This window comes from Mustela lutreola, chromosome 16 (genome assembly GCF_030435805.1).
Source record: "Mustela lutreola isolate mMusLut2 chromosome 16, mMusLut2.pri, whole genome shotgun sequence".
Lineage (NCBI taxonomy): Eukaryota > Metazoa > Chordata > Mammalia > Carnivora > Mustelidae > Mustela > Mustela lutreola.
The window spans coordinates 59,127,407-59,152,426 of NC_081305.1; the positions used below are offsets into that span (position 1 = coordinate 59,127,407).

Below are 25,020 nucleotides of genomic sequence, written 5' to 3' on the forward strand. Positions count from 1 at the left end.
ATCACCCAGTAACCCCATTCCCCCCACCACCTCCCCTCCAGCAGCCCTCAGTTTGTTTCCTAGAGTTAAGAGTGTCTTTGGATTTGCCTCCCTCTCTGTTTTTATGAAATCTTGCCATTTGCAACAGCGTGGATGGAGCTAGAGGGTATTATGCCAAGCAAAATAAGTCAGAGAAAGACAAATACTGTACGATTTCACTCAGATGTGGAATTTAAGAATCAAAACAGATGAACACAGAGGAAGGCAAGGAAAAAAACAAGACAAAAAAAGGGAGGACCATGGGTTCTTAAGTTGGTCTGGGCAGTCTCTCCCCAGTGTTCTGGAAGTAGTTGTTACATGCTGGCTGCCTGCCGCTAAGCATCTGGATGCTTGACCAGCACTGAAAGGATCTGCTTCCCAGATGGCTCTGGGCATCACAGAGCTTTGAACAGGAGGCCTCAGTTCGTCAGTGGTTGTTGGAAAAGGCCTGAGTTCTTCACCACGTGGGCATCTCTACAGGACGACCCGAGGGCCTTGGGACATGGCGGCTAACTTCCCTCAGGGCAAGTGACCAGATTGGAGAGCACAAGCAGGAAGCCACAGGGCCTTCCGTGACCCAGGCTCCGACATGACCATCACTTCCACTTTCTTCTCTTAGGGGTCACTAATTTTTCGGGGGTGGGGGGATTAGGCTCTACCCCTCACAAAAAGTACCAGAGAACCTGTGGATGGGTCTTCAAACCACTGTACCTACTAACAGCATGAGCAAATGATTCCGATGGAACGATCATGCCAACAGGCGACCTTCGTCGATGTGTTCTAACCATCCTACCAGCTAGAGGCTGTCCTCAAGGTCCCACTGGGTTGCCTAAAGTTTACCCAGGTGCCGATCAGCTGCTGCTATTTCAGTGGAGGCAAGGGGTACACAAGTGTCCAGGGGAGTGCTATCACCACTATGGATTGGCTGGTGTCAGACACTAAACTGCAGTGCGTTTTCTGCAAAATCAGCAGGAAAAGTAAAGATGTCACTCTGTTGTCATTCTCTGAGTGTTGCATGGTAGGAAGGTTAGTACAAGTTTCAGGGCATCTGGAGGGTTGTAAAAACACCCTCTGTGGGCAGAGTCAGAAACTGAATGGTTGGTAGCCTACAAAGAATAATGGTGAATGAGTTTTCTCTAGCTGAAGGGGGTTGGTAGGGCGGATAAGTCTGGTATAGAATATAAAGTTGATTGTGATAGTAACATTGTATTTTGCCAACAGGTGATGAGTGATCATTTTATAAGGTAGAGTCAGAGACTTAGAATATGTTTCCCTTTTTTAAATTTCTTTAAAGTTTATTTATTAGAGAGAGAGAGCATGAGCAAAAGGAGAGGGAGAAGCAGGGAGGGCTCAGTCCCAGGACTCTGGGGTCCGAAAGCAGACACTTGAAAGACTGAGCAATCCAGGTGTCCCAAGATACCTATTTCCGAGTAGATTTTGTGGGTCCAGACAAATTGTAACTGTTCCTCAGAACAGTCCTTAGCCTGAATATAAATATCCAAGGTTTAAAACCCAGCCTATTTTTATTCCAGCACGAGATGGAGAATGAAATACACCAACTCAGTATTTCAGCCTACCAGGATGAGGGTGTATCATGGTAGGTCAGAAATTAAATTTGGTTTATTCTCACTTGGGAGATGTCCTGCATTCAGATGTGTTGCTCAGAGCTATGAAAACAAGCTAAGCCTGGCTTTGCCTTGGACCCCAGTGTCACAGTGTAACATGGTATCATGTAATACGGCCATGCAGGGCTTGCATATCCAACTTCTCGAATTGTTATTTCTGACTGACCTTTGGCTAATCAGTAGTTACTATGTGTCAGGCACTGTGTGTCTAAGCACTGGGGACACTACTGACCCGACCTGTTAGTGGACCAAATGGGCAAGGGGGAAAGTAATAGAAAATAAGGTTAAAAAAAAAAAAAAAAAAAAAAAGGAGAGACTAGAAGGAATAAATTAACTCAGATGTGGAAGTTTGACATACTTAACACAGAATCACAGATACTACTGAAGCATGTCAAAGGAAAACTCTTCCTCCATCCTGTAAAAGGACTGTTTTAGGATCTGCCAAAATTAAAGGTCACTCCCGTCTCTCTGGCAGATCTTGCTAGTTTTTTTTTTTTTTTTTTTAACTGCCATGAAACTAACATCAAGACATCAAAAGGCAGAGTTAATCCGAAAGAATCTTGCTGTCCCCTGTATGTGTCATGAGTTGCAACGCCAGGCTGTATATATGGATATGATGTGTCCCGCTCTGGCCAGCTGCTAGGAGGTGGGGGTCTTCAATTATCTGTCTAGTATAGGACTAAAGGTGGCAAAGAGATGATGTTCTCACCGGTTTTGTGTATGTGTGTGTGGGTTTTGTTTTTGTTTTTTTCTTTTTGGTGCTTTCCTCCAGGCCAGAACTGTGGGCCTCTGGTGAAATCCTTATACAGTTTTCTTCCCCCATGATGGCACAAAAAGAAACTTTGTTTAACAGTAATCTTAAAATGCAAAAGTTAAGTACCAATAGGGGAGACTTCTCAAAGGGAATCCGAAAATGTTCCACGTCTTCATGATTTGTGAAAATATGTGTTCTTATAAGACCCTTTCCACTCCCAGACTCGTGCTATTACCTGATTCAAAGCAGAAGGCACTGGTTTTTAATCCTCTCTGCTTCTCCAGAGAAAGGGAAACATATTAGCGGACTGTCAGCTGTCAAATGTGGAAGATTTTCCAGAGTCCCTTTAGTAGAAACAAACCGTGAAAAGGGTATTTAAATGAGCTTTAGTGGAAAAATCGCGCGTTTATAAAATTAAAGGGTATACTTCTACAGAATAAGATCCTGTAAGGGTTTTCACTAAACTGGGAACAGGTGCTGATTTCCAGGTGGTGAGATTATTGAAGCTTGCCCCTCCTTAGCATCACGGGTGGACGGTGATTTGCCTTAATTGTCGTTAACATTTCACTGTTATTTTATCTCCATTGCGATTGATATTATTGTTGTTTTAAATAAATGGCAAGCGTGCAGGTGGCCCCCCAGCAGGACCACGGATCACCCAGGCAGCCTCCCGGCGCGGCGCCACTGCGGCGCAGGGACTTCTGGGGGGTGTAGTCCACAGGCTTCCTGCGCATGCGCTTTGGGCAGAGGCGCTCGCTGTGGGCGACATTGTTTGGGGCGCTGAGGTGAGTCCGGTCGCGACCGCGCCCCCTTCGGAGGCGTCGGGGGTGATGGGGGTGGTGGGGGTGTGTAGCTGTGACCCGGCAGTGTTGGCGGGTGGGAGGAGTTGGAAGCAGTGACTGTTGGCCAATGGAAGAACCCCCGAGGCGGGGTGGAGTGTTGAGGGGTTCGCCTGGCGTTCCCTGGGAAGAGGTGGGGAGAGGTGGGATGAGCTTGAGCTCGATTTGGGGGTCTGACTGCGGTAGCACCGGTGCAGGTTTCGGGGTAGGGGCTGTGCGTCCCCGCACTGGGACTGGTGTCAGGCTTAGAATGCGCATCTCTGGCCCGGGGCGGGAACAGGAGGGCGTTGGCTCAGGTTTGCGGGGATAACGGTTTGGGCCAAGTGTCCCTGACTGCGGAGAGGGATCCGCTCAAGCAGTTCATCTCCGAGTATGGGGAACCACTTGGGTTGAACATTCCTGGCCTTGGCTTGGAAGGCCATTCGGGCTCAGCAGCCCGAGGTTCTTGGAGTCTTGGATTCTGAACGCTGTTTTGGGGATGGGGCAGTTCCGACTCTGGGGTGGGGTGGCATCTTTGTTCCCCCAGACTGGGTTCACTTCTTGGTGGGTGTTAAGCCAAAAGACACAACCAAGGGGGGGGGGGGAAACAAACAGGAAAAGGAAGGATTTTACTTGCAACGAATAAAGGAGAACAGATTGCCGGGGAGGGGGGGATATTTTCCAAAGCAGTGTCTCCTGGAATGACAAAACTGGGGAAGTTTTAAGATTTTATTTATTTATTTGACAGACAGAGATCACAAGTAGGCAGAGAGGCAGAGAGAGGGGGGAGGCAGGCTCCCCGCTGAGCAGAGCGCCTGATGCAGGGCTCAGATCCCAGTACTCTGAGGTCATGACCTGAGCCAAAGGCAGAGGCTTTAACCTACTGACCCACCCAGGCACCAATTGGGAAGTTTTAAGATAATGGTGCATACATATTCATGGAGGGCCTTGTGCAATGAGGAATTCAGCCTGGAACTGGGGGGCATAAGTCATCTTAGTTGGCAGAGTTCAGATCTGATGGAAGTCCTGAGGGCTGGCAAGGATCAGCATCATCAATTCCCTGGCTTCAGTTGGTCTGTTATCTGGGTGCTCAAAGGGGTTTAGATCCTAAAAAGAGAACTCAAGAACATACTTCTGCTCACTCTTCACGTTTGAATGAGCCCTGCAAATTATTACAGTTGATTGATTGTCCCTGATAGGATCAGGCTATCTCCTGTCCTGATAGTGGCTGTTTATTCTTCCATTCTTTTGTTCCCTTAAAATTATTAACTATTTAATTAATAACTCTATTTTGCAATTTCAACATATCCCAGGAAATTCTTCGAGGAAGGTGCTTTGGGCACATAGTGCCAGTCAGGCTTCAATCTCAAGATGGCTGGGACCCAGAATGACTAAAATGACTTTTATTAATGTCAAGAAGCTATGTCTCATCTTTCTCGGGGGACCTCTAACTCTTTCTCCTTACATCTTGACTTTTCTCCTCTCTCTAGTTAGAAATCCGAATACAGGGATGCCTGGGTGGCTCAGTTGGTTAAGCTGCTGTCTTCATGATCCCAGGGTCCTGGTATCGAGTCCCCCATCGGGCTCCTTGCTCGGCAGGGAACCTGCTTCTCTCGCTGCCTCTGCCTGCCTTTCTGCCTGTGTGTACTCGCTCTCTTTCTCTCTCTCTCTCCCTGGCAAATAAATAAAATCTTAAAAAAAAAAAAAAAAGAAATCTGAATACAGTTTAAAGAGAACAGCCCCAAATTATTAACCCCATCCTCACCTATCACGCTGTGGGGCAGGGAATGCAAACTTTGAGGCGTGGAAGACAAAGAGCAAACGGCGGATTGTTCGATTGCTGTGAACAAATTAGAATTTTGAGAACTAACTCTACATTTGATAAAATTGAAGAATTGAGGTAATTATTTTAGGTGTAATATTAGCACCTTTAAAACTATTTCATACCTTTTAGAGCGACATGATGCAGTATTTCTGATTTAAACAATGTGATGAATGTGGTGTCAGGGATATACTTCCAAATAATACTCGAGGATGTGGGGAGGGCTAAAGGTATAGTTAAATCAAGAGAGACCATGTGTTGAAAATTGATTAAGCTGCATGATTGATACCTGGGGGGCTCATTAGACTCTCCAGTCTACCTCTGAATGGGTGTGAAATTTTTTTTAAAGATTATATTTATTTGTTTGACAGAGATCACAAGTAGGCAGAGAGGCAGGCTCCCCACTGAGCAGAGAGCCCGATGTGGGGCTTGATCCCAGGACCCTGAGATCATGACCTGAGCTGAAGGCAGAGGCTTTAACCCACTGAGCCACCCAGGCGCCCTGGGTGTGAAATTTTTATGATAAAATATTTTCCAAACAGTTTTCCAATATGTTATGAATTCCCCCTCAATCTAGACCCCTGGGCCCTGGGAGTCACTGTGAGCTCCGTGACTGTGCTTAAGGTGTTTCAATAAAATTCTGAAGTTTTTCTTTTTCCTAAGGAAATTGATTCATAGGTGTTTTATGTCTTTTGTCTCCTGTGAACAGGATAATTTTATCTTCTAGCTCTGCACCTCAAACCTAATATTTCCAAAACTGAGCTCCTGCTCCTCCACAGAACCGGCCCCCGCCATCCCCATTTCTGTAAATGGCAACTCCATCCTTCCAGGCCCTGAGGTCAAAGCCTCCACTCCCCGCTTTCTTCCCCAGATGCAAGTGATCAGCAGATCCCATCGACTGTATCTTCAAAGAAATGCAGACCCCGGCAACTTCTCACTACCTCCACCTCTGCTTCCCTGACCCAAGGCCCATCATCCCTTGCCAGCGTTATCGGGAAAACCTCCTACCGGGTCTTCCTGCTCCCCCTCTTGCCACTGCTAGTCCCTCCTTAACAGCAGCCAGAGGAATCCTGCTGATACCTAAAGTGAGATCGTGTCACTCTCCTGTTCGCGTTCCTCCCGTCGTTGCCATGTAATGAGAGTAACAGCCCAAGTCCTTGAAATGGCCTAGAAGACCGCATGCCATGTGGCCCACATTTCCTTTTATTTCATCTCGCAGTGCTCCTTCCCTCGCTCACTCCACATCAGCCACATGCCATGCACGCTGCCGCCTCCGGGTCCTGGTGTTTGCTGTTCCCTCCGTTTAGAATGCTCTTTGTACCGATGCTTGTGTTGTTCACTCTCTTGCTTTGTTAGGTCTTTTCCTACAGATCACCCTGGTGAGTCTTCTCCTGAACACTCCATTTCACTCCCGATCTCCCTGCCACCCCCTGTTTTTTGTCTCCATAGCCCTTATCACTGCTCTGTCTTCAGTGTCCAGATCACAGCCTGGCAGACAGTAGGCACTTAATAAATATGTGTTGAACGAGAAAATGCCATCCTTGTTCTCCCTGAGCTTATAGCAAAAGTGGAAGAGAGTTATGCAGCCACAGTGTAGTGTAGTGCTTCACCAAGAGGAGAAATGCCAGCCACGGTAGCTACCTGCCATGGTCTGAGTGTTTGTATCCCCTGAAATTCATACGTGGAAATGCTAAGGACCAATGGGGTGGTATTAAGAGGTAGGGCTTTGGAAGGTGATCATGGCATGAGGGCAGAGCCCTCATGAACGAGATCAATGCCCTTATAAATGAAGCTCTAGAAAGCTCCCCTACTCATTCAGCCCTGTGGGGATGAAGCAGGAAGTCTGTAATCCAGAAGATGGCCCTCCCTGCATGGTGCTGGCACCCTTATCATGAGCTCCCAGCCTCCAGGACTGTGAGAAATAAATTTCTGGGGGCACCTGGGTGGCTCAGTGGGTTAAAGCCTCTGCCTTCAGCTCAGGTCATGACCCCAGGGTCCTGGGATCAAGCTTCCCTCTCTCTCTCTCTTCCTGCCTCACTGCCTACTTGCAATCTCCATCAAATAAATAAATAAAATCTTAAAAAAAAAAAAAAAGAAATTTCTGTTGGTTGTAAGCACCCAGTCTGTGCAGCTTGGAAGGTTGCAGACAGTACCTAATATAGTGGGGGTTATCAAGGAGGGCTTCCTGAGGAGGTGACTCCCAAACAGACTTGCAGGATGATAGTAATAGCCACACAGTGTTCAGGCTCTTTGAGATTCTCTAGGGTATGGCCCCTGGTGATGTTCCCAACATTATCTCAGCCACCTGGCCCTGCGAGTCTGCGTCCTGGCCTTTGATGGGACCCCAGCATTCTGCACTCGTGTTTTTTTTTCACCCGCAAGGCCACCCTTGCTCATTAGCCTTTTCCTTCTGAAAGGGTCCGTAGACAAAAGGACGAGACTGATACAAAGCGAAGGTCAAGCAAAGCTTTATTTCATGCCAAGCATTGAGAATCAAACTGACCAGCCAGGGCCGTCTCTTGCAAAGAGGCAACCCTTCCCAGCCTCACAGACTAACTTTTATAGAGCAAAGGCCATGTGGTTGAGCCTGGCCACACACAGGTGGCCAACTGAATTACAATTCACCCTATAGTAGTTATTTGAACTAGCCTATCACTCTGGTCAGAGTTGGCGCCCAAAAGGCAGGGCCCACATTTTTGGGTGGTTAGGGAGGATCTTTCCTGATTGGATGTCTCCACCTGGCCGAACACGTCCTTGGCGGGTAGGGAGGTAATACGTGTGCTTTCCCTTAGTTGGACGTTTCCACCTGGCTGGACATGTCCTTGTATCTGGACTCCATTATCTCTGCCCAGTCTGACATGTCCTGGTATCTGTGCTCCATTATTGGAGGCTATTTGGCCGTATTTCACCAGTTCTGTTTCTAAGCACTTTCCTCTAGGGGGAAGGGGCAGGTTCAATCTAAGTTTACTGCATAAACAACAAAATGGCCTGCTCTGGCTAAGTAGGCCCTTACACTTCCATGTCAGTTTGGCGGTGCCTGCTGTTTCCTCAGGCCTCAGCTACAGCTCAATTATCTCTCCAAAACCCCTGACAGCTTGGGCCCCTTCTGGGGTGTGCCGGCTTCCTGTTCCCTGGGTCTTTGTTCGGTCTTGTGGAATATGTGTTGCAGAACTTCTCGCATTCCTGTGAATTTATTTGCTCAACTCTCTCCCCCCTAGTTTGTCTACCTTGAGATCAGGGACTGAATTTTACTTTGACACCTGGAGCACTTAGCGGGCAGTCCAGTACACGAGGGTGGACACGTATTGACTGGTCATTGTATGCCACACGCTGCCTTGAGCACTTCCCATGTGATGACTTACCGAGTTCCCACATGACACTGAGAAATAGGTTCTCTCAATATCCTGTCTTTACACGGGAAGGAACTGAGGCACCAGGAGATAGTTTGCCCAAGGGCATATAGTCAACCCAGCAGTGTGGCTTTAGAGTTTTTTTTTTTTTTTTAAGATTTGATTTACTTGAGAGAGAGAGTAAGAGACAGAGAGAGAAAGCACACAGGACAGGGAGAGGGGCAGAGGGAGAAGCAGATTCCCCCGCTGAACAGGGAGCCTGACAAGGAACTCTATCATAGGACCTCAGGATTATGACCTGAGCCAAAGGCAGATGCTTAGCTGATGGAGCCACCCAGGTGCCCCCCCCCCCGCCCCTGCTTTTTTTTTTTTTTTTTTTTTTTTAACAGCCAGGGTCTGCTGCCTTTTCCCAGAGTTAGCACTGAATGCATGGGTCACCTATGGGCAGTTTTCCTTGCACTTTTGATATCATGATCTGATCTTTTCAGTCTGAGAATTAAGTCTGGCAAAGGCCCAGACTTGTCCATTCATTGGTTTATTTGGCACCTATTACATGCTAAACTTGCCACATGTTCGTGAACGGTGTAATTTCCGTTCTTCAGGAGCACACATTACAGGAGAGAAAGCAAAAAGTAACCAGAAAAAGGGCTGTACAATATGAAAAGTTATAGTGGATGTGAGTGCAGGATCCTGTGGTCTGACCAAAGAAGAATGACCCTCATGGACAGGGGACTTGGGAAGGTCACTAGAAAAGCCCTTTCATCGTCCTAATCTTTGTGGTCACTTGGAGTGGCCAGTGATAGGCTTTGTCACATTCACGCAGCCATGTCTCAGTAGTCTTTGAGTTTCTTTCTTTGTTTTTTGAAGATTTATTTATTTGAGAAAGCATGCAGGGGTTGGGAGGGGCAGAGGGAGAGGGAGAGTAGGTTCCCCACTGAGTGTGGAGCCCCATATGGGGCTTGATCCCAGGACCCTGAGATCATGGTCTGAGCTGGACCAAGAGTTGGACCATGCCACTTGGACGCCCCTTAGATTTTTTTTAGGATTTCCTTATTTGTTTTTTTTTTTTAAAGATTTTATTTATTTATTTGACAGAGAGAGATCACAAGTAGGCAGAGAGGCAGGCAGAGAGAGAGAAAGGAGGAATCAGGCTCCCTACTGAGCAGAGAGCCTGATGTGGGGCTCGATCTCAGGACCCTGAGATCATGACCTGAGCCGAAGGCAGAGGCTTAACCCGCTGAGCCACCCAGGTGCCCCAAGATTTCTTTATTTGAAAGGGGGAGCAGGAGTGAATCTTCAAGCAGACTGTGCACTTAGTGAGGGGTCTGGTGTGGGGTTCAGTCCCATGAACCATGAGATCAGAACCTGAGCTGAAACCACGAGTCAGATGCTCAACTGACTGAGCCCCCCAGGAGCCCCTGGTCTCAGGTTTCTGGATGGGCTTTCTGAGGGTACGACTGCCGTGCCCATTTGTGCAGGTTGGGTTCTGCACAAGGCGACCACACTGAGGCTGTGCCATTCACACAGAAGACTCACACACAGTTTTTCAGCAAGGAGCAGTAAAAGTGCTTTCTCTGTTCTGACATCCAACAAATGGGAGAAAAACATCTTGAAGAAGGGATGCATTTTTTAATCAGTCTAAAGGCGCATTGGCAGGGGCTAGAGACAGCCCTGCCTGCAGTCCAGCCTCTGGCCCTTAGGGCTAAAGTTAGACCTCCTAGAGTCCTTCGGCTCAGATACTCACGGATCACAGATATGTGACTTTGTCATCAGTTCATGACATTTAGTCTCTCACACACATGGAAGAAATGGCCTTTATCCTGTTCCCCAGACAATTACACTTGATTGCTAGGTATATCCAGAAGAGTTCAGGTCAGTCTCTCTCCTCGGTCCTGAATGCTCTAGAAATTCTAAGAAAAAGAGCCAGGAATCTGGAAGCAGGACTTTGGGGAGAACTTGGGCTTGTATTTCTGATTGTGTTTCCAGGCAGTTGCAGTTCCAAATTCAACTTCTGCTTTCCTGTTGGGTCCCCTTCCCCTCAAGAGGTCACTGTGGGCACCTGCTCTCTGTCCTGCTGCAGGGGCTCCCATCCCAGTGATGGCTGGGTTGAGTAAGCGAGAGGAGCATTTGTGGGAGAGAGCTGTGTGCTCCTGGGCAGGTGTGGGGGAAACAAGGGTCTCGGGGCATCACGTGCCACTTTCTCTCGGTTACCCACCTCCAGATCGACTTCACCTTTCCACCCTGCCATCCATGCTGAGAGCCTGCCACTGCCCTCTGGCCTGGTTATCCTTGGCCAGTGGGAAGTCCCAATAGAAGAGTTTGAGAGAGACAGAGAGAGAGAGGGAGGAGAGTGAATTGAAATATCTGGTCTCCCCAATTCTCTCTGTAGGCTGCCTGCCCTTCTCAACGAAAAGTTACAGTTCCCATCAGGGATCTTTTGCACACTCTGTTCCAGGTCCAGGAATCTCCCTCCTGTTACCCACTTCAGGCCCAGATGTATTAATGGCAACCGCCTGTCACTCCTCGGCATGGTGCCTTCTCCCCCATGCCTTCCTTATGCCCAGCTATACCCCTGTAAGTAGTCTGTTGATTAACTGCCCCCCTCAAATTTGAATGTGCCACCTGGTTCCTGCCCAGGCCCCAACTTCATAAAGGCAAAGAGGGCTTTAAACCAGACATCTGGGAAACCAAACTCCCTCCCACATGTGTGTGGATGCATGTGTGCTCGTAAGTCAAGCTGACGCATCGTTGGCTCTTAGGAGAGAACCGGTTCTGGAAGCAGAGAGCCCGATGTGCTGTGTCTATGGATGTGCATCTAGTATGTCAGGGCTGTTTCTGCTTTCTCTGTTCTGACAGAAGCAGTATATTATAATAATTTCCAGCAAATGGAAGAAAAACATCTTGAAGAAGGGATGCATTTCATGGTGTAGGTATATCGTGAAGTATTTGTAAAAGTGACAGAGCCCCAAAGGATGGGGGCTGGAGGGAGATCATTCTAGAAGATGAGAGTTAAGATCTGAGCTAACAGAAAGTTCTTCAGAGCAAATCTCGCACCAGAAAGTAGACACAGAGGGAGGTCTGCTGTCATTCTGAGATCCCTGTCCAAGTCAGGAATTCTGGAGCCTCTTTTCCAGAGTAATTAGGATATGGGTGACGCCAACACATTCACAGATCTACGAACAAGAAAAAGTGTGGCAATTTGGACCCAAAGGCTTGGGGAGAGAGATAGGAGTTCTACAAGAATCCAGGTGGAGTGGGGGCAGGGGAACAAGGCTTGAGGAGGTGGGAGGGAGTCTGTTGGGAATGAGAGAGATAAAGCGATCTCGGGAGAGAAGAATGTGTGAGAAAATTGTACAGACAAGGAGAAACCAGGATTCACTCACAGTTTGTCAAACCCGTGCTCTCGTGGATTCTTTCTTTGCAGCTCTGCTTTCTCAGGATCCTGCTCCTTCCAAGAGGAAGACAGTATGATTAAATTCCAGGTAAGCTGAGGTTTCCTTTCTCTCTCTTAAAGGCCAGTGTCACTTCTAAGGAGCTGGACACCTCGATTCTCTGAAGGGAGGTCACCCATTTCTGAGGGACGGCTCCATGTTGGGCGCTTTTCCTTGCTCGTAACCGCTGTGGGAGACTGGTGGTGCCACTCCCTTTGCAGACATAACAAAACAGGCTCTCAGATGTCCAGATGTCCAGGTGAAGTTCACACACAAGTGCCAGTCCATGAGCTGCTTATCACTGAGAGAGCAATAAAGCAATCCAGAGTAAGGGTTCAGAAACTCTTTTTCAAAAAGATCTATTTATTTATTTATTTGAGGGGGGGGTGGAGGGGGGACAAAAGGAGAGGGAGGGGGAGAAGCAGACTCCCCACCGAGCATGGATCCATCAGGGTTGGATCCCTCGACGCTGAGATCATGACCTGAGCCAAAACCAAGAGTTGGTCACTTAACCAACTGAGCCATCCAGGGGCCCTGCATTCAGAAAGCCTTGTAGCAATGAAGTATTGTCACAACCTCTGAGTGCATGGTTGGGGTTGGTATGTACAAGACCACACTTGGAGTGGCACTGGGTCCAGTCCACAGCAGTAGCAAGATATGAGTGTGGATGTATCCATTAGGGTTCAACCAGTGAAACGGAAACAGTACGAGATATATATTAAGATTTGTAAGAAGTTTATTTTCTGTGACTGTGGGGACTGGGCAAATTGGAAATCCCAGGGCAGGTTGGAATTCTTAGACATAGACTGATGCTACTGTCTACAGGTAGAATTTCTTCTCTTAGGGAAGCCACAGCTCTGGGCTTGAAGCCCTACAACTGATTATACAAGGCTCACCCAGATTATTTAAAGTAGTTTCCCTCCAAGTCATCTGATTATGGACTTCAATCACATCTATAAAATATCTTCACAGCAACACCTAGATTAATGTTTGCTTCAACAACAGGACTATAGTCTAGCCAAGTTGATGCCTCAAAAGGCCATCAGAGGTTAGAACAAGGATGTTTTTAAATCATGAAAAATATTTTAATTATGAAATTACTCAAAAAGAGAAAATAGTACTGTGAATCTCTGTGTGTAGTCCCCATAGTGCAAGTTTCAACATCTTGCCACATCTGCTTAATCTATCTTTTCCATTTCCTTTTTTCTTTCCCAAAGCATTTTATTTTATTTTAGGGTTTATTTATTTGAGAGAGAGGGAGAGAGGGGCTTAAGCAGACTCCACACTGAGCACGGAGTTCAATCCAGGGCTTGATCTCATGACGCTGAGATCACAACCTGAGCTGAAACCAAGAGTTGGATGTCCCAAAGCATTTTAAAAGAATACCCTGGATAACATGTTATTTCATTTTGTATTGGCTTTGTTTTGAGTTCATTACTCATTTCTGTCTTGCCCGGGTCCACACTGAGTCCCATTAAGTGCATTTTCCATCTTACGTTACTGCCAATGACTGTTTTACCAAATGTTTCACACTGTATCACCCAGGGGCTACCATATTTTCCAGTCTCTGATAACAGTTTCCCCAAGTGTTGCCACTGGGTCCCCAGATACCGCTGGAGGTATTTCTTTGGTAGTGCTCTGTTTATGGTGGCATCTTTGTACTGGTTAGCACAGACGTGATGGGTGTGGGGAGAGGGCCAAGGAAGCAAGCGGAACCTGCCAGACCTCTGAAGGCCCAGGCTCAGAACGGGAACAAGTCACAGGGCCAAATCCAAGGTCAAGGAGCAAGGAAGTACGCACTGATCCTTGTGGAAGTGGGGAGTGTGGAAGTGGGGAGCATGCTATTTGCTGAATAGCAGTCTAATTTACCACTGTCTATTTCTACCGAAAATACAAAAGAAATGGCTGAGATTGATGAAGTCCCAGAACCTAAGTCAGGTTCGGTGGGGTGAGGAGGTTCGGAGCCGACGACTAAAGAAAGAATTCTTAAGACGTCGTTGGTGCAAAAGGTGATTTATTAGAGCACGGGGACAGGGCCCATGGGCAGGCGGAGATGCGGCTGCCCCGGGGTTGTGAGGGGTGGTTGGTTATATACACAGGAGTTGGGTAGGTGAGGACAAAGGGGTGTCCAGAAGGGCTATTGGGGCAAAGAATACTATCAGGATATTGAAGGCTTAGTTGCTATCAAGTAAAGACAATTGGAAGTCTGGTGGAATGTTACATTCCTGCTATCAAGCATCCTTGTTAATGAGATTTAGGTTTAGAAGAAATTTAACTTTATTTACTTTTCCTCAGGACACAAGCATGAAGTGCTATAATGCCCCCCCTAGTTTTTGTTTTCAGTAATTGTCAGGTGTGATTTTTAAAAAAGATTTTAATCTACTTATTTGACAGTGAGAGACACAGCAAGAGAGGGAACACAAGCAGGGGGGAGTGGGAGAGGGAGAAGCAGGCTTCCTGCTGAGTAGGGAGCCCAATGCGGGCTTGATCCCAGGACCCCAAGACCATGACCTGAGCTGAAAGCAGACGCTTAACAACTGAGTCACCCAGGTGCCCCAATTGTCAGGTTTAGGAATAAATTCTTTGTGAAATACGTGGTAACTTCTCACAGCTGTGGTTGGAAGCATTTTTGAGCTGCATAAGAAGCTCATAAGCATCACAATTATTCTTCCTTAAATACTTCTGCATGTATCTACTAAGAATAAGAGTGTTTTCCTACATTCCCACATTACTGCCATCACACTCAAGTCATTTCTTTTTTTATTCAAGTAAAATTAACATACAGTGTTAGAGTTTCAAGGGTACAATGTAAAGATTCAACAATCCCATGTGTTTTTCGGTGCTCAGGGCGATAAGTGTGCTCGTAATCCCCTCTATCTGCTTCCCCCTGTCCCCACCCACCTCCCGTCTGGCAACCACCAGTTGGTTCTCTGTATTTAAGAGTTTGGTTTGTTGTTTGTCTCTTTGTTTTCCTTTAATCTTTTTTTTTTCCTTAAATTCCACATGTGAGTGAAAACAATATGGTATTTGTCTTTCTCTGAGTGCCTTATTTCAGTTAACATTATACCATCTAGGTCCCTCCAGATGGCAAGATGTCATTCCTTTTTATGGCTGAATAATATTCCATTGTATATGTATACCGCATCTTCTTTATCCATTCGTCTATATCGATAGGCACTTGCATTGCTTCCACATCTTGCGTATTGTAAATAATGTTACAGTGATCATATGGGTGCATATATCTTTCTGAATTAGTGCTTTCATTTCCTTTGGGTAAATACCAGGCATAAAAACAAACTCCAAATGGATTAAAGACCTAAATGTGAGACCTGAAATCCATTAAATTCCTAGAAGAAAATGTAGGCAGTTATTTCTTTGACATTAGCAGTAGAAACATTTTTCTGGATATGTCTCCTCTGGGAAGGAAAACAAAAAGCAAAATTAAACTCTTGGGGCAACAGCAAAATAAAAAGTTTTTGCACAGAGAAGGAAGCCAGAAACAAAACAAAGACAGTTTACTGGATGGGAGAAGATATTTATAAATGCTCTCTCTGATAAGGGTTAATATCCAAAATATGTAAAGAACTTACACAACTCAACACCAAAAAATGCCAAATAATCCAACTTAAAAAGGAGTAGAGTACACAAATAGACATTTTTACAAAGAAGACATGCAGATGGACAACAGATGCATGAAAAAGATGCTCAACATCACTCATCGTCAGGGAAATGCAAATCAGAACCACAATGAGAGGGCACCTGGGTGGCTCAGTGGGTTAAAGCCTCTGCCTTCAACTTGGGTCATGATCCCAGGATCCTGGAATCGAGCCCCGCATTGGGCTCTCTGCTCAGTGGGGAGTCTGCTTCTCCCTCTGTCCTTCTACCTCTTCCCCCACTTGTGCTCTCTCTTGTTCTCTCTCTCTCAAGTAAATAAATAAAATCTTAAAAAAAAACACACACACACACAATGAAATATCACTTACTCCTGTCAGAACGACTAAAATAAAAACACAAGAAATAACAAGTGTTGGCCAGTGTGTGGAATAAAAAGAATCTTTGTGCACTGTTTTTGGGAATGAAAATTGGTACAGCTGCTATGGAAGACAGTATGGAGGTGCCTCAGAAAATTAAAAATTGAATTACCATATGAACCAGTAATTCTACTATTGATCCTACTGTTTTTTAATACTCAGTTGATACTCAGATGGTCCTGAGTGTCCCAATAATTTACTTTTTACTTAAAAAAAATCTGGCAGCCCATGCTTTTAGTTGCTTTGTCTGCTTAGTCCAATAGAAGTAGATTAATCTGCCGTGACAGAGAAAATAAAATATCAAGTCTTGATGTATGATAGGGAATGAACACCCAGACACTACTAGGTCAGTGTATCAGCATGAACTTTTTGGAGGGCAGTTTGGACAATATCAAAGTGTAAAATATGCATAACCCAAGTAACTCAGTAGTCTCTGGTCTGGGAGTTTATTTTATAGAAATGCTTTTACAAGCACTCAGAGACAGATGTTCCTGGATGTTTACTGGAACATTCTTTGTGCAACTGTGGATGGTTAACGGGGACACAGGCAAGGAGGAGAAAAGAAGAAAAACTTGGCCTGCCCAAAACTTTGAATTTCTTCTGTATTTCTCATTTCTTCTGCACTGGTAAGGGTCCGTGCAGGACACAAAAAGGACACTGGCTACTTGAACAGAAAGAACTTAATAGAATTGTTGACTAGGTATGGAGTCCTACCTAGTCCTACCTAGTCCTACCTAGGGGTAATTCAACGGGTAACTAAGGGCATAAAGAGAACTCTGCAATATCTTGGAAGCACCAGCTATGGGAAGTAACTGCTAGCCTGGCTGAGGGAACCAGAGGGAGAGACTGAATCATGGGAACTTGGAAGTTTAGAGGACGGGCCATGTGGAGCCAAAACGTGAAGAGGAGGTGCTGGCTGGCATCTCAGAGCTCAGCAAAGAAGCCTAGGGACCAGGGACCCAGACTTCTGGTATCACTAGGGAAAGGGACTGCTGCCACCAGCAGAGCGTAGCATTACAGAGAGGATACCAGAACAGGAGGCAAACAGGCCAGGAAAAGTCCCTTCTTTCTCCCCAAACGTTGCAGGCCCCTCTTGCGCCCCCTAGTGGCAGAGCCTCGCGCAGAGCCAGTGCTCAGATTCCGTGTGTTTGCAGAGTCCTGGCTCCCGCATTGCAAAGTGCGGTTTGAGCTGCAGAGTTTGGAGCAGGACAGTCACCTAAGGACCCACAAAGCTTCCAGCTGTGCCCATCCGCCAGTGCTCATCTGTGGATGGTCCATGTGGCGTGTGCTTGATGTTTTAGGAAACTGTGACGTTCAGGGACGTGGCTGTGGTCTTCACGGAGGAGGAGCTGGCTCTGCTGGACCAGACCCAGATAAACCTGTACCAGGACGTGATGCTGGAGAACTTCAAGAACGTTGTCTCAGTGGGTGAGGACAATAAGCCTTGAAAGACCCGCGGATCCCCTTACCCAAGAATCCAACACTGCCACTGGATGCAATCAGCAAGAGGTTCTTTATTGTTACGCAGACACCTGCGGGTGGTCAGCAGCTCCTGCTAGCTGAGCACACCAGGCTGGGGTGGTGCAGGATTTTTATGGACAAACAAGTTTCGGGAGGGGCTGAGCTGACTGATTGATAGTTTGAACAGGCATACTTGGCGTCAGTGGAGTGGATCAGGGGACCCACGTGCGAAAGCAGACAAAGCAATCTTACAGAAGCAGAACTGGCCGGTTAGCCCACGCATGCGAATGAAAGCACTATCAGGATATTGAAGGCCTGGTTACTATCAAGCCAAGGCCATTTTCCCTTTAATGAGGTCCTAACATAAAGACAATTGGGAGTCTCTCCTGGTGAAATGTTACATTCCTGCTATCAAACGTAAGGTAACTTCTTTGTTGTAAATCTCAAGGACATTTGCAAACCAAGGGAGACTCCTACCCTGCAGGACTGTGATTTCTGCAAGTTAACTATTTATAATGCTACACATATGGAGGGGAGCGGGTGAAGGGGGGGGTGCAAGGCGCCAGCTTTTGCTTTGTCCTCAGCCAGCCTCTTGCTCCTTAGAGTTGAGGGTTTAAGCAATTTTTCATTTCTTAGCAAAGCATTAGAAGCATTATTATACAGAAGCCAGAAACAGCTGGGTTAAACACAGATTTTCGCTATTCGTTATCCTGTTATGCTGCTTGCTGACTCCCTTATCTATCGTCAGCTAGCTACAGTTTCTCAGTTAGCATAAGCTGGTTATAAAAAGAATGTTAAAACTTATAGGCTATAGTATAATTCTGACCTGGGGTCCTTCAGCCTCTGTACCTAAGCCGCAAACCACGGGCCCTATTTCCTCAAATAATCAGCTGCAAACCAGGTAGAATATTCCAGTTGGAGCACAAAGAGAAACTTTGGCCACTGGTGCGAATACTTGAGAGATGCACATGCCAAGGAGACCCCCGAAGTTAGTGAGTTTTAGCAGATGAATGTGAGCAAATGGTCCCCTGTGAGGTGTTGGCGAGGCAACCCTCACAGTTTGCACCCCGAGGCCCATGGGGTTGGTGGTACAGTTGGCGAGACCAGCCTGGCCTACTCTCATTTTAGGCTGTCATCTGCTCCATGTTTCGCAAAGCAAGGTTCATAAAGTTCACACACTACCAAGGGCCTTGGTCCCTTGACTGCTTCTGCAGAAAAACCAGTGTTTTGGACAAACTAGAGTTAAAGGAACTAAACCGGGATCTGGTATAGTGAGTGTGTTACAAGTGTCAGCTGCGTTGCTTTCTTGTTGATAAATATCTAATTTTAATGTCACAGAGGTTCACGTACCTGCTCTATCTATTACCTTGGTTTAGTTTATGACATGGTTGCTATTCCTTCTTTTACAAAGGGAACAGCTGATGCACAGAGAAGTTAAATAACTTGCCCATGGTCACACAGCTTGTAAGAAGTAGGCTGCCAACCCTCCTAACCTGGCTGCAGACCCTGTGTTCTATTTTGTTTTGATTTTAGAGAGAGAGAAAGCATGTATGTGTACATGTGGGAGCGGAGGTGGGGGAAGGAACAGAGAGAGAGGGAGAGAAACTTAAGCAGATTTCATGGCTCAGTGTGGAGCCCAAGGAGGAGATTGATCTCACAACCCTGAGATATGACCCAAACCTAAATCAAGAGTCAGACACTTAACCGTCCGAGCCACCCAGGTGCCCCCAGACCCTTCAATAACCATGTGAAACTAAGTACCATGATGTCTATAGGTTATAGACATATGGCTGGTCTGCAGGATTCAACACTGTCAGTGAGTCTGAAATCAAGTTACTGTATCATGATCAGCAGGGTGTTTTTTTTTTTAAGATTTTATTTATTTATTTGACAGAGAGGGAGAGATAGGCAGTATTTAGGCAGAGAGACAGGCGGGGGTGGGGGAAGCAGGCTCCCCACTGAGCAGAGGGCCTGATGTGGGGCTCCATCTCAGGACCCTGAAATCATGACCTGAGCCAAAGGCAGAGGCTTAACCCACTGAGCCACCCAGGTGCCCCATGATCAGCAGTTTTTAAAAAGTATGATAGATTAATGGACTAGAACACAAAAGAATTTATCAGAGTATGTTGCACATAGGAAGGTAAGTATCAGCTGGTAAAACTGCTTTGGTTAAAAGTCAGTGTCTATTTGTGCCTACTGGGTCACGGTATGGGTGCTTTTCCTACTATGGATACTATCGAAACTACTGAACTGCTCCTTTAGGCTTCTTGTGGGGAACTCCAACTCCCCCTTTCTCTGACACCACCTTACACACTAACGTTACATTCAATAAGATGACTCAGAAACTACCTTGAACGAGAAGCCATGTCCAGATGCTCCTGACCATTGTGTTCCTGCCATTCTGAAGCCCATTTTAGGGTGCGAAGGGTGGGACCACCCTCCTCTACCTCATCTCCATATGTTCTATGGCCCTTTGGCACAATCTTACTTCTGTGGAGCCAGGCCATTGACAGGTCCACATTTTCCATTCTCCTAATTGTGGCTGTTTGAGTTTCTGCAGTTACCTAAAGAGGAGATGTTAAGGAAATGGATTTGCAGGATCTTAGAGCCTGCAACTCTCGATCTTGAGGTCATGAGCTCAAGCCCCACATTGGGAGTAGAAATTGCTTATTTTTTTTTAAAAAAAGGAAAAGATTACTGGATGGATTATAGGATCTTGGTGGACATCATCTCTTCATGGAATCCAGAGAAGCTCAGAGAAAAGGATGTTACTTTAAGCCTGCCTCAGAGGTGTACATCTGCCTCCCCCACCAACCCCAGGACCTTATTTCACGATATTATCCCTATAGCAGTCCCCATGGCTGTTTAGGCTGACCACATACAGTTGGGCAGATTGTGCAGAAACATACATGATAATCCCACCTCATGTGACAGTAAAGTGAGACAAGACTTGTTGCTTATTTCTGCAACTTTATATGGTATCTTGGAAAGTCTTTGTGATCCTTTGTGTCTGTCACCATGTCCAGCACTCCCATTGTTGTCTCCTATATACATATGCACACACCTTGAATCATATGAAAGTCTTCCTCATACCTTTTTTTTTTTTTTTTTTTTTTTGCTTTGAGAGAGAATGTGTGCAAGTGGGAGGAGGGGCAGAGGGAGAAGTAGAGGGAGAATATGGGCCTTGATCTCACGACCCTGAAATCATGACCTGAGCCGAAGTCAGGAGTCAGTTGCTTAACCAACTGAGCCATCCAGGTACCCCTTCCCCATTCCTTTTGTAGAAAAATGATTAAAGATGTTTTATCAGCTGCTTTTATAGGAGGGAGGTGAATTTCTTTCTTTATAAATTGTTCCCAAAATTTCTTTTGATTTCTCTGCAACATCTGATTTTAATGGACAGCTCATGAATTAGAAGTACCATGATTCTGATGGTTTCCTATATCAACAGGGGCCACCCCATCCTACTTCATTTCTCAAAGCCTCTGGAGGGATGACTTACTTGTTCTCTTAGCCAAATTCTCTTTCTCTTCATAGGAGACAGGATTAAAAACAACACTTCACATCTTCAGGGAAAAGCATTGAGTTATCTCTCTCAAGGAGTGCTCTACTGCTGGCAGATTTGGAAACAAAGGATCAGTGAATTAACTGTGAGTCAGGAGTATGTCGTGAATCTTCAAGGAGATTGTCTGCAATCTTTAGATGTTTCCCTCTGTGAAGAGTGGGCAGGAGAGTCTCTTCAGGTTTCTGAACATGACAACTATGTAATAAATACCATTAATTTAGAAAATCAAGATGGCGCAGCAGGGAAAGGCATGACACAGGCTCTTACCCCAGAATCTTGGTGGGAAGCCAACATGATGACTGAGCCCCAGAATTCTCAAGGACAATATGAGGGAATTCATGTGGAAGAGAGACTGTATGGATGTGCTCACTGTGTTGATGACGTCAGTCAGACATCATGTGATCATGATGATTCCCAAGAATGTAAAGAGGAGGAACCTTGTAGATCCACTGACTGTGGGAATCCCTTGGCTATGAAATCAACAGCCAAACAACATAACGCGGTCCCTGTGGTACCACGACCTATCAAATGTCATAACCATGGTGTGGGCTTCGTAGGTGGTGCAGACCCTCCTGTTCATCCCAGCATTCACATAGGTGAAAAGTCTTGTAGATGTGACCAGTGTGGAAAGGACTTTAGTCAGAGCTCAGATCTTACTGTTCATTCTAAAACTCGTTCAGATGACAAAGCTTATGAATGTCGAGAGTGGGCAGAGGGCAGCAAGCAGAACCCAGCCCTTCCCAGATATCAAAAGGGCCCCTCAGGAGACAAACCCTATAAATGTCTCGAATGTGGCAAGGTCTTCAGGCGCAACTCCTCTCTTCACAACCATCACCGGGTCCACACAGGAGAGATGCCCTACAGATGTGACGTGTGTGGGAAGGGGTTCGGATTTAGGTCACTTCTTTGCATCCATCAGGGAGTACACACAGGGGAAAAACCCTATAAATGTGAAGAGTGTGGGAAGGGCTTTGATCAGAGCTCCAATCTTCTTGTCCACCAGAGAGTCCACACTGGAGAGAAGCCCTACAAATGCAGTGAGTGCGGCAAATGCTTCAGTTCAAGCTCTGTTCTTCAAGTCCACCAGAGGCTGCACACAGGGGAGAAGCCTTTCAGGTGTGGCGAGTGTGGAAAGGGCTTCAGCCAAAGCACACACCTTCACATTCACCAGAGAGTCCACACGGGGGAGAAGCCCTATAAATGCAATGTGTGTGGAAAGGCTTTTGCATATAGTTCAGTTCTTCACACTCATGAGAGGGTTCACACGGGGGAAAAGCCTTACAGATGTGAAGTGTGCGGTAAAGGCTTCAGTTACAGCTCGTATTTTCACTTGCATCAAAGAGACCACACCAGAGAGAAACCGTATAAATGTGTTGAGTGTGGTAAGGGCTTCAGTCGGAATTCAGACCTTCATGTGCATCTCAGAGTCCACACAGGAGAGAGGCCCTATAAGTGTAAAGGATGCGGTAAGGGCTTCAGTCGTAACTCTTATCTTCTGGCTCACCAGCGATCCCATGCCAGTGAGGTCCAATATACATGTCATGGGCACGGCAATGGCTTTAGTCATAGCTCAGACTTTCTTGCTCATCAAAAACTGCATGAGAGGACAGAAACGCTCTCAATGTAATTTTCAAAGGGGCCAATGAAGAAACCAAGCAAGTCTGTGTATTTCTGGTGATAGAGGCTTACTCAGTCATCGGAGGGCTGGGGCAACAAAGGACAAGGACGCTGCCACCCATGATGTCGCCCTGCAGCTCTGAAGCAAGGGGTTCTTAAGAGCATCCCAGGGAACTACATGGATCTCAAAAGCTTCTACAGAGCTCCCAGCAACTGTCGTATGCTGCAGTGGCAGAGCAGTGATAATTAATAGATGGACAGTTTGTGGCAATGACAATAGTTGGAGATCAATTTTCCGTGAGTGGATATGCCCAGGAAGGAAATTATAATTGAGATGGGTACCATGAGGACTTAAGGCCAGCCAAAATCTGTAGGCTTTTTTTTTTTTTTTAAAGAGAGTACCCACTAGAAAGACTCAGAAGAGTGCTCAAAAATGAAACCCATGTTATCAGTGTGCTAAGTCCATTCTCAGGTTTTCAAATCTATTAGATTTTCTACACAGGGAGAAGCTCTGTAAAAGTGATACTTTATGGGCATGGCTTGTGTTCATCTCGCTGGCTCCATTTCTTGGTCACACAGAGACTCCAATTCCCAGAAACCCTTGCAGTTAAGAGCTGGTCCACATGATAGAGTGCCAAGCCACAGAGTACATCTTGTGATGTACTAAGATGGCCTTAGAAACATCTTGTGTTGTCCTCAGGCCATCTTTCCTGCCACGGTGACCTTGGAGGCTGGATTGGTAGAAGGTGGTTATGTGACCTGTGTTGGACTTTGTTTTTCTCAAGTAAGAAATAAACATTTGCTGTTTTATACTACTATTATTTTGGCAATTTATTTGTTGCTAGTATTGCCCAGGCTATGCTGACTATGACAGAGGGATTTAACAGCAACATATTTCATGGTCATTGGAGTTCATATAAGAAAGCAACTTTATAATTGAGTTCCAAACTTTCAAGTTGCTAAGGCTGTATGTGTCAGTGCAGCTTTCTAAAATGGTGTGTCTAGGACTTCTTCAGTGAGAATCTTCATTCATTGGTCTGTTCATAAAAAAGAAATGTTCCAGATAATGTTCATGTGCTAAAATTTTAGCAAAAGTACAATCTATAGACATAAAGAAATCCCATGCACTAGAGAAACTCTGTAAGGTGTAATAATGGGAAAAGTTTGTCAATAAGAAATTGATCCGACTAGGTATCCTGCAAATGGTCTTAATAAAGTGAATTAAGTAAAACTAATATTTACTGAAGTGACTAAACAGAAGACCAAGAGTTTTCATTGTCAGAAGCTGGCTTCTGACACCACCACTTCTCAACAATCTTGTTTAATAAAAATGGGGTTTTAGGAGGTACTCATTTGTCAAGTTTCTTCCATAATTGTGATTTAATTTGAGATTATAGATGGATTTGGGAGGAGAAGATATAGTCACAGTATCTTTTTTCATCGTCAATAAAAATGTCTTTTTTAGTATCTTAGTTGATTTTTAAGTTTCTTCATTTGGATCATGTTTTCATTTTTTTTCCTTTTTTTAATGCATGGTTACAGTTTATTACAATGGAAGATACAGATAAAATTCAGCAAAGGGAAAAGGCACATAGGGAGAAATATGGAGGAAGCCAGGCTCAAGCTTCTGGGCTCATGTGTTTCTCCTAGTTTTTCTTACATTATAATTTCCTATGAGTTATGGTTTATATATGGAACAGCCATTCAAAATAAAATAAAACGATCCTTAAATTGTTGCTCTCTTAGTGATCCAGATGAGCAACAGTGAAATATTAATTAAACCCAGTGTCAGGGAATGGAAAAACTAGAGGTTGGTGGGAAAAAATATAGGTACACCATTTCTGGAGAGGAATTTGTCTATAGTTATCAAAGGGTATAGTGTGCATTATCTTTTAACTAATAATTCCATTTCTTGGAGTTTATCTTTACAGTATAATTGCACAATTGGTGAAAAATGCTTTCAGAAGGGAACATATTCCAAGAATATTTATAATACTAAAAATTGTAAACCTGAAGATACCTAAGAGATTGAATAAATTATGGTACTTCCATATAATAAAACAAAATGTCACCATTAAAAATGATGTAAGATTTTCCAATACAGTTTGGAGAAAAGAAAAATCTTTTTTTTAAATTAATTTTTTATTTTTTATAAACATATATTTTTATTCCCAGGGGTACAGGTCTGTGAATCACCAGGTTTACACACTTCACAGCACTCACCCAAGCACATACCCTCCCCAATGTCCATAATCCCACCCCCTTCTCCCAAACCCCCTCCCCCCAGCAACCCTCAGTTTGTTTTGTGAGATTAAGAGTCACTTATGGTTTGTCTCCCTCCCAATCCCATCTTGTTTCATTGATTCTTCTCGTACCCACTTAAGCCCCCATGTTGCATCACCACTTCCTCATATCAGGGAGATCATATGATAGTTGTCTTTCTCTGCTTGACTTATTTCGCTAAGCATGATACGCTCTAGTTCCATCCATGTTGTCGCAAATGGCAAGATTTCATTTCTTTTGATGGC

General features: G+C 45.4%; 1 protein-coding gene across 1 annotated transcript; it reads left to right on the plus strand.

The window, feature by feature from the left end:
* The first annotated feature begins 3,114 nt into the window (after positions 1-3,114).
* On the plus strand, positions 3,115-23,308 carry ZNF285 (zinc finger protein 285). Its single transcript, XM_059152174.1, has 4 exons — positions 3,115-3,182; positions 11,812-11,869; positions 17,151-17,277; positions 20,848-23,308. The coding sequence occupies exons 1-4, from the start codon at positions 3,130-3,132 to the stop codon at positions 22,500-22,502; spliced, it is 1,893 nt and encodes a 630-aa protein (XP_059008157.1). The 5' UTR covers positions 3,115-3,129; the 3' UTR covers positions 22,503-23,308.
* The last annotated feature ends 1,712 nt before the right edge of the window (positions 23,309-25,020 follow it).

What these genes read in the sequence shown, in the direction of transcription:
- ZNF285 (XM_059152174.1), top strand. Translation starts at nt 3,130, where the DNA reads ATGCGCTTTGGGCAGAGGCGCTCGCTGTGGGCGACATTGTTTGGGGCG. An exon ending in ACATTGTTTGGGGCGCTGAG is followed by an intron (nt 3,183 to 11,811) that starts GTGAGTCCGGTC and finishes CTTTCTTTGCAG; the next exon opens with CTCTGCTTTCTCAGGATCCT. An exon ending in CAAGAACGTTGTCTCAGTGG is followed by an intron (nt 17,278 to 20,847) that starts GTGAGGACAATA and finishes TTCTCTTCATAG; the next exon opens with GAGACAGGATTAAAAACAAC.